This window comes from Clinocottus analis, unplaced genomic scaffold (assembly GCF_023055335.1).
Source record: "Clinocottus analis isolate CAN_PGR_092001 unplaced genomic scaffold, fCliAna1.0.p SCAF_17, whole genome shotgun sequence".
NCBI classification, from domain to species: domain Eukaryota; kingdom Metazoa; phylum Chordata; class Actinopteri; order Perciformes; family Cottidae; genus Clinocottus; species Clinocottus analis.
In genome coordinates this window covers 774031-788605 of record NW_027175898.1, presented here as the reverse complement: position 1 = coordinate 788605, position 14575 = coordinate 774031, and the positions used below count along the sequence as shown (strand labels likewise).

Genomic DNA, 14575 nt, shown 5'->3' with positions numbered 1-14575 from the left:
CATTGAATTTATGATCCAGTGCAACATTTGAGAAGATTGAAGCATTTATCCTCTGAGAAAATATAAACCACCATGTAAATTATTATTAATTCCACTGAATCTCACATGTGGAGCAAGCTGTCCACCATGTACTTGAATTCCCCTCCAAAAAAGCCCAAAAGCCAGCTTTTCAGTGTGTCGTTTTTCAACTTCAGCTATGTCCTACTTTTCATATGAACCATTGCACTTCTGAAATGTGAACTGATATCTCTATAGGACCATGTGGCCTAACGGCCAAGGCGTCTGACTTCTAATCAGAAGGTTGAGGGTTCGAGTCCCTTCATGGTTGGAACCTCCTTGCTGGTCATTTGTACGTTGGCAATGTTAATGTGATCTTTGTTGATTTCACTAACATTTAAAGTCAGAAATATATTTTGATAGATCCTCTTCCAACGCTGCCCAAGCCAAGCTGACAGGTGTTCACACCCAATTGCTCATCCAAAACTGACCACATTTCGGACGCTCAAGCCTGGTTTAGTTTTGGCCCTAATTGAGTTGAATAAAAACTTGATATACGGCCGGTTAGCTCAGATGGTCAGAGTGTGGTGCTAATTATGCCGAGGTCATGGGTTCAATCCCCATACTGGCCAGCAATAGCTATTCAACCTAAACCAATGTGTTTAAGGCTCATTGAATTTATGATCCAGTGCAACATTTGAGAAGATTGAAGGATTTTTTCTCTGAGAAAATATATACCACCATGTATATCATGATTAATTCCACTGAATCTTACATGTGGAGCAAGCTGTCCATGATTTACGTGAATTCCCTTCCAAAAAAGCCAAAAAAGCCACCCTTGCAGTATATATTTTTTCAACTTTATCTACATCCTACTTTGCATATGAACCATTGCACTCTGAAATGTGAAATGGTGACTTTATAGGACCATGTGGCCCAATGGCCAAGGCGTCTGACTTCGAATCAGAAGATTGAGGGTTCGAGTCCCTTCATGGTTGGAACCTCCTTCCTTGTCCTTTGTACGTTGTTAATGTGATCTTTGTTGATTTCACTAACATTTCAAGTCAGAAATATATTTGGATAGATCCTCTTCCAACGCTGCTCAAGCCAAGCTGACAGGTGTTCACACCCAATTGCTCATACAAAACTGACCACATTTCGGACGCTCCATCCTGGTATAGTTCTGGCACTAATTGAGTTGAATAAAACCTTGATACATGGCCGGTTAGCTCAGATGGTCAGAGCGTGGTGCTAATAACGCCAAGGTCATGGGTTCAATCCCCATACTGGCCAGCAATAGCTATTCATCCTAAACCAATGTGTTTAAGGCTCATTGAATTTATGATCCAGTGCAACATTTGAGAAGATTGAAGCATTTATCCTCTGAGAAAATATAAACCACCATGTAAATTATTATTAATTCCACTGAATCTCACATGTGGAGCAAGCTGTCCACCATGTACTTGAATTCCCCTCCAAAAAAGCCCAAAAGCCAGCTTTTCAGTGTGTCGTTTTTCAACTTCAGCTATGTCCTACTTTTCATATGAACCATTGCACTTCTGAAATGTGAACTGATATCTCTATAGGACCATGTGGCCTAACGGCCAAGGCGTCTGACTTCTAATCAGAAGGTTGAGGGTTCGAGTCCCTTCATGGTTGGAACCTCCTTGCTGGTCATTTGTACGTTGGCAATGTTAATGTGATCTTTGTTGATTTCACTAACATTTAAAGTCAGAAATATATTTTGATAGATCCTCTTCCAACGCTGCCCAAGCCAAGCTGACAGGTGTTCACACCCAATTGCTCATCCAAAACTGACCACATTTCGGACGCTCAAGCCTGGTTTAGTTTTGGCCCTAATTGAGTTGAATAAAAACTTGATATACGGCCGGTTAGCTCAGATGGTCAGAGTGTGGTGCTAATTATGCCGAGGTCATGGGTTCAATCCCCATACTGGCCAGCAATAGCTATTCAACCTAAACCAATGTGTTTAAGGCTCATTGAATTTATGATCCAGTGCAACATTTGAGAAGATTGAAGGATTTTTTCTCTGAGAAAATATATACCACCATGTATATCATGATTAATTCCACTGAATCTTACATGTGGAGCAAGCTGTCCATGATTTACGTGAATTCCCTTCCAAAAAAGCCAAAAAAGCCACCCTTGCAGTATATATTTTTTCAACTTTATCTACATCCTACTTTGCATATGAACCATTGCACTCTGAAATGTGAAATGGTGACTTTATAGGACCATGTGGCCCAATGGCCAAGGCGTCTGACTTCGAATCAGAAGATTGAGGGTTCGAGTCCCTTCATGGTTGGAACCTCCTTCCTTGTCCTTTGTACGTTGTTAATGTGATCTTTGTTGATTTCACTAACATTTCAAGTCAGAAATATATTTGGATAGATCCTCTTCCAACGCTGCTCAAGCCAAGCTGACAGGTGTTCACACCCAATTGCTCATACAAAACTGACCACATTTCGGACGCTCCATCCTGGTTTAGTTCTGGCACTAATTGAGTTGAATAAAACCTTGATACATGGCCGGTTAGCTCAGATGGTCAGAGCGTGGTGCTAATAACGCCAAGGTCATGGGTTCAATCCCCATACTGGCCAGCAATAGCTATTCATCCTAAACCAATGTGTTTAAGGCTCATTGAATTTATGATCCAGTGCAACATTTGAGAAGATTGAAGCATTTATCCTCTGAGAAAATATAAACCACCATGTAAATTATTATTAATTCCACTGAATCTCACATGTGGAGAAAGCTGTCCACCATGTACTTGAATTCCCCTCCAAAAAAGCCCAAAAGCCAGCTTTTCAGTGTGTCGTTTTTCAACTTCAGCTATGTCCTACTTTTCATATGAACCATTGCACTTCTGAAATGTGAACTGATATCTCTATAGGACCATGTGGCCTAACGGCCAAGGCGTCTGACTTCTAATCAGAAGGTTGAGGGTTCGAGTCCCTTCATGGTTGGAACCTCCTTGCTGGTCATTTGTACGTTGGCAATGTTAATGTGATCTTTGTTGATTTCACTAACATTTAAAGTCAGAAATATATTTGGATACATCCTCTTCCAACGCTGCCCAAGCCAAGCTGACAGGTGCTCACACCCGATTGCTCATACACTACTGACCACATTTCGGACGCTCCAGCTTGGTTTAGTTTTGGCCCTAATTGAGTTGAATAAAACCTTGCTATATGGCCGGTTAGCTCAGATGGTCAGAGCGTGGTGCTAATAACGCCAAGGTCATGGGTTCAATCCCCATACTGGCCAGCAATAGCTATTCAACCTAAACCAATGTGTTTAAGGCTCATTGAATTTATGATCCAGTGCAACATTTGAGAAGATTGAAGGATTTTTTCTCTGAGAAAATATATACCACCATGTATATCATGATTAATTCCACTGAATCTTACATGTGGAGCAAGCTGTCCATGATTTACGTGAATTCCCTTCCAAAAAAGCCAAAAAAGCCACCCTTGCAGTATATATTTTTTCAACTTTATCTACATCCTACTTTGCATATGAACCATTGCACTCTGAAATGTGAAATGGTGACTTTATAGGACCATGTGGCCCAATGGCCAAGGCGTCTGACTTCAAATCAGAAGATTGAGTGTTCGAGTCCCTTCATGGTTGGAACCTCCTTGCTTGTCCTTTGTACGTTGTTAATGTGATCTTTGTTGATTTCACTAACATTTCAAGTCAGAAATATATTTGGATAGATCCTCTTCCAACGCTGCTCAAGCCAAGCTGACAGGTGTTCACACCCAATTGCTCATACAAAACTGACCACATTTCGGACGCTCCATCCTGGTATAGTTCTGGCACTAATTGAGTTGAATAAAACCTTGATACATGGCCGGTTAGCTCAGATGGTCAGAGCGTGGTGCTAATAACGCCAAGGTCATGGGTTCAATCCCCATACTGGCCAGCAATAGCTATTCATCCTAAACCAATGTGTTTAAGGCTCATTGAATTTATGATCCAGTGCAACATTTGAGAAGATTGAAGCATTTATCCTCTGAGAAAATATAAACCACCATGTAAATTATTATTAATTCCACTGAATCTCACATGTGGAGAAAGCTGTCCACCATGTACTTGAATTCCCCTCCAAAAAAGCCCAAAAGCCAGCTTTTCAGTGTGTCGTTTTTCAACTTCAGCTATGTCCTACTTTTCATATGAACCATTGCACTTCTGAAATGTGAACTGATATCTCTATAGGACCATGTGGCCTAACGGCCAAGGCGTCTGACTTCTAATCAGAAGGTTGAGGGTTCGAGTCCCTTCATGGTTGGAACCTCCTTGCTGGTCATTTGTACGTTGGCAATGTTAATGTGATCTTTGTTGATTTCACTAACATTTAAAGTCAGAAATATATTTGGATACATCCTCTTCCAACGCTGCCCAAGCCAAGCTGACAGGTGCTCACACCCGATTGCTCATACACTACTGACCACATTTCGGACGCTCCAGCTTGGTTTAGTTTTGGCCCTAATTGAGTTGAATAAAACCTTGCTATATGGCCGGTTAGCTCAGATGGTCAGAGCGTGGTGCTAATAACGCCAAGGTCATGGGTTCAATCCCCATACTGGCCAGCAATAGCTATTCAACCTAAACCAATGTGTTTAAGGCTCATTGAATTTATGATCCAGTGCAACATTTGAGAAGATTGAAGGATTTTTTCTCTGAGAAAATATATACCACCATGTATATCATGATTAATTCCACTGAATCTTACATGTGGAGCAAGCTGTCCATGATTTACGTGAATTCCCTTCCAAAAAAGCCAAAAAAGCCACCCTTGCAGTATATATTTTTTCAACTTTATCTACATCCTACTTTGCATATGAACCATTGCACTCTGAAATGTGAAATGGTGACTTTATAGGACCATGTGGCCCAATGGCCAAGGCGTCTGACTTCAAATCAGAAGATTGAGTGTTCGAGTCCCTTCATGGTTGGAACCTCCTTGCTTGTCCTTTGTACGTTGTTAATGTGATCTTTGTTGATTTCACTAACATTTCAAGTCAGAAATATATTTGGATAGATCCTCTTCCAACGCTGCTCAAGCCAAGCTGACAGGTGTTCACACCCAATTGCTCATACAAAACTGACCACATTTCGGACGCTCCATCCTGGTATAGTTCTGGCACTAATTGAGTTGAATAAAACCTTGATACATGGCCGGTTAGCTCAGATGGTCAGAGCGTGGTGCTAATAACGCCAAGGTCATGGGTTCAATCCCCATACTGGCCAGCAATAGCTATTCATCCTAAACCAATGTGTTTAAGGCTCATTGAATTTATGATCCAGTGCAACATTTGAGAAGATTGAAGCATTTATCCTCTGAGAAAATATAAACCACCATGTAAATTATTATTAATTCCACTGAATCTCACATGTGGAGAAAGCTGTCCACCATGTACTTGAATTCCCCTCCAAAAAAGCCCAAAAGCCAGCTTTTCAGTGTGTCGTTTTTCAACTTCAGCTATGTCCTACTTTTCATATGAACCATTGCACTTCTGAAATGTGAACTGATATCTCTATAGGACCATGTGGCCTAACGGCCAAGGCGTCTGACTTCTAATCAGAAGGTTGAGGGTTCGAGTCCCTTCATGGTTGGAACCTCCTTGCTGGTCATTTGTACGTTGGCAATGTTAATGTGATCTTTGTTGATTTCACTAACATTTAAAGTCAGAAATATATTTGGATACATCCTCTTCCAACGCTGCCCAAGCCAAGCTGACAGGTGCTCACACCCGATTGCTCATACACTACTGACCGCATTTCGGACGCTCCAGCTTGGTTTAGTTTTGGCCCTAATTGAGTTGAATAAAACCTTGATATATGGCCGGTTAGCTCAGATGGTCAGAGCGTGGTGCTAATAATGCCAAGGTCATGGGTTCAATCCCCATACTGGCCAGCAATAGCTATTCAACCTAAACCAATGTGTTTAAGGCTCATTGAGTTTATGATCTGAGAAAATATATACCACCATGTATATCATGATTAATTCCACTGAATCTTACATGTGGAGCAAGCTGTCCATGATTTACGTGAATTCCCTTCCAAAAAAGCCACCTTTGCAGTATGTTTTTTTTTTCAACTTTATCTAGGTCCTACTTTGCATATGAACCATTGCACTCTGAAATGTGAAATGGTGACTTTATAGGACCATGTGGCCTAATGGCCAAGGCGTCTGACTTCAAATCAGAAGATTGAAGGTTCAAGTCCCTTCATGGTTGGAACCTCCTTACTGGTCATTTGTATGTTGGTGTTGGCAATGTTAATGTGATCTTTGTTGATTTCACTAACATTTAAAGTCAGAAATATATTTGGATAGATCCTCTTCCAACGCTGCCCAAGCCAAGCTGACAGGTGCTCACACCCAATTGCTCATCCAAAACTGACCACATTTTGGACGCTCCATCCTGGTTTGGTTTTGGCCCTAATTGATTTGAATAAAAACTTGATATATGGCCAGTTAGCTCAGATGGTCAGAGCGTGGTGCTAATAACGCCAAGGTCATGGGTTCAATCCCCATACTGGCCAGCAATAGATATTCAAGCTAAACCAATGTGTTTAAAGCTCATTGAATTTATGATCCAGTGCAACATTTGAGAAGATTGAAGGATTTATTCTCTGAGAAAATATATACCACCATGTATATACTGATTAATTCCACTGAATCTTACATGTGGAGAAAGCTGTCCATGATTTACGTGAATTCCCTGCCAAAAAAGCCTCCTTTGCAGTATATTTTTTTTCAACTTTATCTACGTCCTACTTTGCATATGAACCATTGCACTCTGAAATGTGAAATTGTGACTTCATAGGACCATGTGGCCCAATGGCCAAGGCGTCTGACTTCGAATCAGAAGATTGAGGGTTCGAGTCCCTTCATGGTTGGAACCTCCTTGCTGGTCATTTGTACGTTGTTAATGTGATCTTTGTTGATTTCACTAACATTTAAAGTCAGAAATATATTTGGATAGATCCTCTTCCAACGCTGCCCAAGCCAAGCTGACAGGTGTTCACAACCGATTGCTCATACAAAACTGACCACATTTCGGACGCTCCATCCTGGTTTAGTTTTGGCCCTAATTGAGTTGAATAAAACCTTGATACACGGCCGGTTAGCTCAGATGGTCAGAGCGTGGTGCTAATAACGCCAAGGTCATGGGTTCAATCCCCATACTGGCCAGCAATAGCTATTCATCCTAAACCAATGTGTTTAAGGCTCATTGAATTTATGATCCAGTGCAACATTTGAGAACATTGAAGCATTTATTCTCTGAGAAAATATAAACCACCATGTAAATTATTATTAATTCCACTGAATCTCACATGTGGAGCAAGCTGTCCACCATGTACTTGAATTCCCCTCCAAAAAAAGCCCAATAGCCAGCTTTTCAGTATGTCGTTTTTCAACTTCAGCTATGTCCTACTTTTCATATGAACCATTGCACTTCTGAAATGTGAAGTCATATCTCTATAGGACCATGTGGCCTAATGGCCAAGGCGTCTGACTTCTAATCAGAAGGTTGAGGGTTCGAGTCCCTCCATGGTTGGAACCTCCTTGCTGGTCCTTTGTACGTTGGCAATGTTAATGTGATCTTTGTTGATTTCACTAACATTTAAAGTCAGAAATATATTTGGATAGATCCTCTTCCAACGCTGCCACATCCAACGCTGCCACATCCAAGCTGACAGGTGTTCACACACGATTGCACTTCTGACCAAAATTTCGGACGCTCCAGCCTGGTTTATTTATGGCCCTAATTGAGTTGAATAAAACCTTGATATATGGCCGGTTAGCTCAGATGGTCAGAGCGTGGTGCTAATAACGCCAAGGTCATGGGTTCAATCCCCATACTGGCCAGCAATAGCTATTCAACCTAAACCAATGTGTTTAAGGCTCATTGAATTTATGATCCAGTGAAACATTTGAGAAGATTGAAGCATTTATTCTTTGAAAAAAATGTCATTTGTACAATGTTGTGGTTAACGTGATCCTTTTTTCATTTCACTAGTATTTAAAGTTAGAAATTTATTTGGAGATATCCTCTTCCAACGCTGCCCAATCCGACAAGTCAACTTTAACATTACTCTATGTTCTACGTTGCATATCAACCATTGCTTTTCTGAAATGTGAAAAAAGAGCATTTTGGCACCATGTGGCCTATTGGCCGTGGAGACATGTCCACACAATGCTGAGTGTCATCAGTGCAGTGTCCGAATGAAGTTGCTTAAAAGCAATCTAAGCAGCGTCCTAAACTGTATGGCAGGCTTTCAATTTAAACCAAGGATATATGAAGCTTGCGATGTTAATTCATATTATTTTGTCTTTTAGTTTCGTTTAGATTTTTTAAATTTTTTATTTCTTTATTTGATAGCATCAAATATTCAATCAGATGTTTCCATTATTTGCACCCACACTATACATTAATAACAATGTATGAACATGCCTCTAGCCTTCCTTCTATCGGAACAAATCCTTTGTTTTTTTGTACGCGGGGTATACCTTCCATGTTTTAAAGGTCAAACCAGATCAAGTGTTGCAGATGGTAAAGACACGGACCCGGTGAGGTGGAGGAATAAAAACACTATGTAATCACCTTTTGTCTTTTTATTCCCTCTTTTTATACAACAGTTAATGAGGACTGTACTGACGCAAGCTGGGGAGTTGTGAAGCAGTGTTTGGTGTTTGATGCCTCTGACTCTGTGTCTGTGAGTCATCATGTCACCTACCGCGATTGGGTTGTTAGGTCAAATGAACAGCAAACTGTTGTTGTGACAGCTAATAATATTCCAGTTGAGGCTTGTCTGGAAGGGGTGTTCTGTGTCTTTGTACGTATGCTGTGAAGCTGCCCATGGTGCTCAATATTAATAATCAGCCAGTGCTTTGGTTTTGAAGTGAACATTTAGATGTTGTCATTTTTTTACATGGTTGCAAGGCTCAACACCACTTGAGCTAAATACTAGTCATGTTCATCTTTATATCTATTTTTATTTTTTAAAGAGTATTCAAATGTTATGTGAACAGTATACTTCAAAGTGACCTACCGTCACAGTGCTCTAATACATATCACATATACACATTTAATACAATGTTAATAATATTAGGTTTTGCCTGAAGATCAGGCATTCACAAGAAGTTTGAGTTTACCCTAACTCATTTAAATTTTTTTCCAATGGGTTGTTTATTGTGGCTTTAACTGACTTTCAGACATTATGTACAATGTCATAATTTTTTTTCGACAGACTGTCTTACTACCCTTATTTCAAAGTATCGACTTTTATGATTAACCAAGTTAAACGTGTGGGAGCAAAGTGTTTGAGGGTTAAAATGGCAATGGATTAGGTCAAAAGTCAATTTTACATTGAAAGGTCAGACATGGTAAATGTTAAACAAGTTTTGAGTTGGCCCCATGTTCCCTTCAGTCTTTAGATCATGATTATAGGGGAACATTTAATTAACAAGGGACCATTGTTCATATCAATGCAGCTGTCATAGCTTCTTTTTTTTCATATCCATTTAATGTAAAGTCTAAAAGAAGATAATTTCATTAGACAGTAGACAGTGTAAGTTTATTTTGAAGTTGGAGTCTTACAGGATTATACTTAAAACATCTAAACTCACCTTTCTGGCCAATTGCTCACTCTCAAAACTTGTTCTGCAATTACAAATATGTCTATGAATTCTGTTTGATGTTAACTTGTAAATGAATTACTTGATTTGTGCTCCCTCAATTCTTTTCTAATTATAAACTGCCAAATATCAACCCTGGCAAGACACTGAACCATGTACCCTTATTGTAAACTACTGGGGATTTAACCTGAGCAATTGAAATAGAATTGAGCACATAAGTGATACAGATTCTGGGACATAATATGTTACAAATTAAAAGAAATGGCATGTAGAGGGAAGAATATAAGTGTGTTAAAGTGGGAGAAGGAAAGAGTAGCTAATGTCCGGAGCGGCTGTGTAGAGTGCTGAGTGGGTGGGGTGGTGGTGGAGGATGAGGAGGAGGAGAAAAGCTGAAGCTGGAGCTTGTGGTCTCAGCCTCCTTCTCAGAATTATCCCTTAGTGACGCAAGCTCCTCCACTCACATCCTGACAGCTGCTCCCTGCCTGGATACAGCGCTCCTGGGCCTGTCCAATAACATTCATGTTAATTTCCGCTTTAATGCATGACTTTCCCCCACTGGGTTTACCAATACAGCTCCATTTAGGCTCATTAGTACATACTCACTCACCTTTTTTGTGTTCGTCTAATCTATGCACTAGTGGGACCACGGTGTCGCATACACACCAGATCCGCTTTCTTTTGATGAAGAGAAGCTGTAAAGGAAAATAAACCAGTATTCTTAATCCACTTGTCTCTGGCATTGTCCTTCCTCAGTAACGACACATAGACATAATACACTAAAATACACCGGATGCTCCGGAGATAGCTGAGTGGCCTTTGGTGTTTTTATGTTGGTTCTCTTAACGTTTAACTACTGTAACAATACAGTAATGGCATAGTTATATTTCAAGGAACCCCTTATTAAAACATCAAGGTGAATTAATAAAAGATTAGTGAAAATACGACAATGACAGTTGTGTAGAACGTGATGTGAAATTGGGCCTTTAGAAATATAACTAACCAAAAAATATTACAGGGCCAAGTGTAGTTCAAATTCAAACACATATCAAATGATAAAATCAGTACCACTGCAGACAATATTAAATAATTATTGGCTGGGGTTAATGATAGGGAGATTAGTTTATATTCTGCATTATTTGACCACATATTGCACATTTTCGACTGTTCTATCAGGTAAACAGTTGTATTATATAATTACAATAATTATATTAATATATATATATATATATATATATATATATATATATATATATATATATATATATATATATGGTACTACTATGAATATATATATATATATATATATATATATATATATATATATATATGGCAGGCCGTCAGGGCTTTCTAAGCCTTCTCTGGTGGCGTAAACAAAATCGCAAAGTTGTAGCTATTTTAGGCTAACATTTTGTTGCACCTATATTTTTCATTGCCACCAGACAATAGGATATTAAGTTACTATTCCTTGAGGGGCTGAGGGGACTTCCAACATGACATTATTGGTTTCCATTTATCTGCCTCGGTATTCTCAAGGGGAAAAAGTGAGATCTTTTCATGAAATCTGAGTTTTCATGAAATCTGAGCTTTCCTGAAGATTGTAATCTTTGTCCATTGTAGCTTTAATTATTTAGGTTATTCATGGAATAAATCTAAATTAATCAAATTGAAGGTAAAGGAGATGAAGATAAGGCAACTGTAAAACTGCATGAAAAAAAAACAGCTTCAGTTGATAGGCAAAGTAGATAGGAAAAAAAAAATATGATAAAGGCCACATCCACCACAGCTTTATTTGACAATCCCATCTTGGTCGTACATTCATAACAGATGCTCATTTGCTCTCATGGCAACTGCTTGTACTGCAAAAGAACAAGCAATATGGACGGGAAGAACTCAGTGGCCCCTGTCTGTTTAGACTCTGGTAGGATAAAAACAGAGACTCTTCAACTGGCTGTACAAGTACAAAAATAAATAAAAAAAACGTCCTCCTTCACTTTCAATCATTGTAGTCTTCTTAATGCTTTCAACTCAGACCTTTAATATATTTAATGTTAAAACACACAAAGTCTGCTAAATCTCCCAAACCAATAACAAGGACCAGGAGCAATAAGCAAGCAGACACTGTCGTCTACCTACTCCTAAAGAAGAAGAGAACAAAAAACAATTCAGACAAATTTGACAAATGCCTTCTGCAGAAAAAAGACTTGTTTTGGTCAGTGGGTTGCAAATTATAAAACATGCAAAAAACACACACAAGTACAACGACAAGGTTATAAAACGCTGGAAGGTTTATCAATTATTATAGTGGGTTTTCATTTCAGTCAGGCGCTCAGCTGAACGTCTCCTTTAAGGGGACCCGGAAGTGCTTGACAAACCGGATGCACGGACTTCCCAATGTGACATACGCTGGCTAACATCGTTATGTTTTAATGCTGTCTTCATCTCGCGGCTTAAAGTCTACAACATGTTTCTTACCACCGCAAATTGTGGGTATTTCAACGACTGTAGTTGATGAAAGAGTCGCTTGCATGTGTCTGTAGTGCTGTCAACGTGACCTGTTTTCTAACCTTAACTGAGCTAACGTGAGCTAACTTGCCGCTAGCTGTCTACCCTTGGTGTCAGTCAACAATATCTATCTAACATTGTCCATACTTACATGCGTTTTCGGTTTTTGTAGAGCCTTTAACGTTAAGTGTTTTGAAGTCTGATTACTCTGCCATGGAATACGTTACATTCATATATAGTATGTGTCTAGTTTGCTTTTTATTAATCACATCCCATCTTCTGTTCATTTTCTGTGTTTCAGTGGCTAAGGCGAAATCAAAGTAAGTGAAAGCAACTGGAATAAATAAATGCAGTAACGTTAGTGTGTCATCTATGTCATTGCCAGTCTCGAAAAGCTTGAGCTAGAAAATACCAAACGCCCTTTACTAATTCACTTAAAACGTTGACTAGTGTTATTGTTTATTCACAGGACCCTCCTGGTGCAGATGATGAGCGCCGCAGGGACGGGCTACTTCTTCAACACGAAGAGGAACCGTCTCAGAGAGAAACTGGTGCTGCGCAAACACGATCCATTTGGTAAGATATGAACAAGCAGCGGTTCGTGCTATGCAGATGAAACATGCATGCTATGACCCTTTATAAAGTGATAGTCTGCTGACAACCAACAACAGGACTAGCTCATGCTCTAGCCATTCAAAACAGCCACTTGGTTTCTCAGCATTAATATTAAAGCACCTGTGTATTTCTGCACTGAAAGCAGGAGGCCTCATTAATCACGTTGAGAAACTGATTTCTGGTTGTACTTTAGGCAGATGTTGGAAATAATACTACTTTGTGGCACACTTTAATTGTAACATACAAGTTGACATTGGAAATGTCTGTATTCAGACTGGTCGGTTGTTGTGCATCTATTGTGCACATGTAAGGTGAGTATATACATCAACATGATCTCATCAAATGATCTACTTTTGTGGTTTCCCCCCCACCCAAGTTTTACAACACCATACAACATGTGTGCTGTATGTATGGAAGGCACATATCTTATGTGCCTTCCATAACCAGATGTCATAATTCAATAGCATGAACCATGAATCTTTTTAAATGTTTCTTTCTCAGCTAATTCTTTCACTTTCTAAATAGTATCAGCTGCAAGGTCAAGTTTTGCATTCTATTTTTTTTCATTTAAAGTCAACTCTCTGTCTTTGCAGTGAACAAGCACGTCCTGTTTTTTGAGAAGAGGAAGATCAGATCAATTTGACGATGCATCAAAATATATGGACAACATAAACCTGCTCTGTTTGAACAGACTTTTTGTTTTTATTGTCATGGATCATACATGTGTCGGTAAACATTTTGGTTTGGCTGGTCGAGGTGTTGTCAAAAGATTTCTAATGATCTGCAAAAAAAGGCCTCTTCTCCGCCCACTGCACCGGATCAGAATGACACAAACTCCGGTGGAACTTTAAGAAAATCATTATAAAAGTAATGTTATTCATTGGAGGTGAACGTGTCATTGGTTACGATTCAGCCAAGTGTTTTGCAGCTTCATATTTCAACTGAAACCATTTGTGAACTATGATTGGGCTTTTTAAGAAGAATGTTTGTCAATTATTAAACAATTAATAACTATTGAGTGTCTTTTGTAAGCAGGCTTGTCAACATTAATGTATGTTACATTAACAGTCAATGTGAAGTCAGCTTTATATTATAATTGCATTGATTACATCATAAACAATCCTCAGCACCACAGTATTGTTCACTCTCTGATTGCTCAAAAGCAGCTCATCTCAGATGACAGTTGAGTTCACAGGGTCAACGAGAGTCCATTGAGGCTGGTGTCTACTTGCTGATTAGCTGCTCTCAGAACAGTTCAGCTGGTAGGTCCTTTTTGAAGGGGTAAGACGTCTGTGTGCCAACAGCCTGCACACTCACTCCCGCCACCTGATTGGCTCTGCGGGCCATCTCCTCCAGAGGCATTGTGGGATAATGGGCCATGTAAAATGCCAGCGCTCCAATAAAGCTGTCTCCAGCGCCCTGAGAAGAAAGAATATTACAAGAAGGCTTTATTAAATTCCACCTGTGGTTCACGCCAATCCACTGTGTAATGCTGCAGTCGTGCCCGACTCGGCAGAATCATAAAACCCTAAGTAGGCTGCAGTGCTGGTTTGGTTTTAGTAATTAGACCATCTCTGAATTCATCTTAAGGTTATATAATTCATCTCAAACTTTACCTTTTTCAAATGTTTTATACTGTGTTTGGAAGAGTTTAAGGACAAGGTAAATATATAGGAATGAAAAAGTATGTCAATAGTTCAACATAAAAAAATAAATCATTAACCAGTCAACAGTAGGGGGTGCTATGGCATTTGTTCGCTTTTTCCAAGTCTTGTGTCGCTTCCTGAA

At 39.5% G+C, this 14575-nt stretch overlaps 2 protein-coding genes and 21 non-coding genes across 24 annotated transcripts in view; 22 read left to right on the top strand and 1 right to left on the bottom strand.

Annotated features, from left to right (window-relative positions):
* Nucleotides 1–255: 255 nt before the first annotated feature.
* trnar-ucu (transfer RNA arginine (anticodon UCU)) lies at nucleotides 256–328 on the top strand. Its single transcript has one exon. It is a non-coding gene; the product is annotated as a tRNA-Arg (tRNA).
* A 227-nt stretch (nucleotides 329–555) lies between these two features.
* Nucleotides 556–629, top strand: trnai-aau (transfer RNA isoleucine (anticodon AAU)). Its single transcript has one exon. It is a non-coding gene; the product is annotated as a tRNA-Ile (tRNA).
* Nucleotides 630–922: 293 nt separating this feature from the next.
* trnar-ucg (transfer RNA arginine (anticodon UCG)) lies at nucleotides 923–995 on the top strand. Its single transcript has one exon. It is a non-coding gene; the product is annotated as a tRNA-Arg (tRNA).
* A 221-nt stretch (nucleotides 996–1216) lies between these two features.
* On the top strand, nucleotides 1217–1290 carry trnai-aau (transfer RNA isoleucine (anticodon AAU)). Its single transcript has one exon. It is a non-coding gene; the product is annotated as a tRNA-Ile (tRNA).
* A 293-nt stretch (nucleotides 1291–1583) lies between these two features.
* trnar-ucu (transfer RNA arginine (anticodon UCU)) lies at nucleotides 1584–1656 on the top strand. Its single transcript has one exon. It is a non-coding gene; the product is annotated as a tRNA-Arg (tRNA).
* A 227-nt stretch (nucleotides 1657–1883) lies between these two features.
* On the top strand, nucleotides 1884–1957 carry trnai-aau (transfer RNA isoleucine (anticodon AAU)). Its single transcript has one exon. It is a non-coding gene; the product is annotated as a tRNA-Ile (tRNA).
* Nucleotides 1958–2250: 293 nt separating this feature from the next.
* trnar-ucg (transfer RNA arginine (anticodon UCG)) lies at nucleotides 2251–2323 on the top strand. Its single transcript has one exon. It is a non-coding gene; the product is annotated as a tRNA-Arg (tRNA).
* Nucleotides 2324–2544: 221 nt separating this feature from the next.
* trnai-aau (transfer RNA isoleucine (anticodon AAU)) lies at nucleotides 2545–2618 on the top strand. Its single transcript has one exon. It is a non-coding gene; the product is annotated as a tRNA-Ile (tRNA).
* A 293-nt stretch (nucleotides 2619–2911) lies between these two features.
* On the top strand, nucleotides 2912–2984 carry trnar-ucu (transfer RNA arginine (anticodon UCU)). The gene has a single exon. It is a non-coding gene; the product is annotated as a tRNA-Arg (tRNA).
* Nucleotides 2985–3211: 227 nt separating this feature from the next.
* Nucleotides 3212–3285, top strand: trnai-aau (transfer RNA isoleucine (anticodon AAU)). Its single transcript has one exon. It is a non-coding gene; the product is annotated as a tRNA-Ile (tRNA).
* Nucleotides 3286–3872: 587 nt separating this feature from the next.
* trnai-aau (transfer RNA isoleucine (anticodon AAU)) lies at nucleotides 3873–3946 on the top strand. The gene has a single exon. It is a non-coding gene; the product is annotated as a tRNA-Ile (tRNA).
* Nucleotides 3947–4239: 293 nt separating this feature from the next.
* trnar-ucu (transfer RNA arginine (anticodon UCU)) lies at nucleotides 4240–4312 on the top strand. Its single transcript has one exon. It is a non-coding gene; the product is annotated as a tRNA-Arg (tRNA).
* A 227-nt stretch (nucleotides 4313–4539) lies between these two features.
* trnai-aau (transfer RNA isoleucine (anticodon AAU)) lies at nucleotides 4540–4613 on the top strand. The gene has a single exon. It is a non-coding gene; the product is annotated as a tRNA-Ile (tRNA).
* Nucleotides 4614–5200: 587 nt separating this feature from the next.
* On the top strand, nucleotides 5201–5274 carry trnai-aau (transfer RNA isoleucine (anticodon AAU)). Its single transcript has one exon. It is a non-coding gene; the product is annotated as a tRNA-Ile (tRNA).
* A 293-nt stretch (nucleotides 5275–5567) lies between these two features.
* trnar-ucu (transfer RNA arginine (anticodon UCU)) lies at nucleotides 5568–5640 on the top strand. The gene has a single exon. It is a non-coding gene; the product is annotated as a tRNA-Arg (tRNA).
* Nucleotides 5641–5867: 227 nt separating this feature from the next.
* On the top strand, nucleotides 5868–5941 carry trnai-aau (transfer RNA isoleucine (anticodon AAU)). The gene has a single exon. It is a non-coding gene; the product is annotated as a tRNA-Ile (tRNA).
* A 555-nt stretch (nucleotides 5942–6496) lies between these two features.
* trnai-aau (transfer RNA isoleucine (anticodon AAU)) lies at nucleotides 6497–6570 on the top strand. Its single transcript has one exon. It is a non-coding gene; the product is annotated as a tRNA-Ile (tRNA).
* A 284-nt stretch (nucleotides 6571–6854) lies between these two features.
* Nucleotides 6855–6927, top strand: trnar-ucg (transfer RNA arginine (anticodon UCG)). Its single transcript has one exon. It is a non-coding gene; the product is annotated as a tRNA-Arg (tRNA).
* Nucleotides 6928–7148: 221 nt separating this feature from the next.
* trnai-aau (transfer RNA isoleucine (anticodon AAU)) lies at nucleotides 7149–7222 on the top strand. Its single transcript has one exon. It is a non-coding gene; the product is annotated as a tRNA-Ile (tRNA).
* Nucleotides 7223–7516: 294 nt separating this feature from the next.
* Nucleotides 7517–7589, top strand: trnar-ucu (transfer RNA arginine (anticodon UCU)). Its single transcript has one exon. It is a non-coding gene; the product is annotated as a tRNA-Arg (tRNA).
* Nucleotides 7590–7826: 237 nt separating this feature from the next.
* Nucleotides 7827–7900, top strand: trnai-aau (transfer RNA isoleucine (anticodon AAU)). The gene has a single exon. It is a non-coding gene; the product is annotated as a tRNA-Ile (tRNA).
* Nucleotides 7901–12038: 4138 nt separating this feature from the next.
* Nucleotides 12039–13801, top strand: mrpl33 (mitochondrial ribosomal protein L33). Its single transcript, XM_068580468.1, has 4 exons — nucleotides 12039–12153; nucleotides 12474–12492; nucleotides 12642–12748; nucleotides 13381–13801. The coding sequence occupies exons 1-4, from the start codon at nucleotides 12132–12134 to the stop codon at nucleotides 13428–13430; spliced, it is 198 nt and encodes a 65-aa protein (XP_068436569.1). The 5' UTR covers nucleotides 12039–12131; the 3' UTR covers nucleotides 13431–13801.
* The window catches only part of rbks (ribokinase), a 32665-nt gene continuing 31433 nt past the window's right edge, over nucleotides 13344–14575 (bottom strand). For both annotated transcript variants that reach the window (XM_068580466.1, XM_068580467.1), the window contains exon 9: nucleotides 13344–14206. In XM_068580466.1, the coding sequence (XP_068436567.1) occupies nucleotides 14033–14206 (174 nt within the window). In that variant the 3' untranslated portion in view covers nucleotides 13344–14032. The remainder of the gene's footprint in view (nucleotides 14207–14575) is intronic.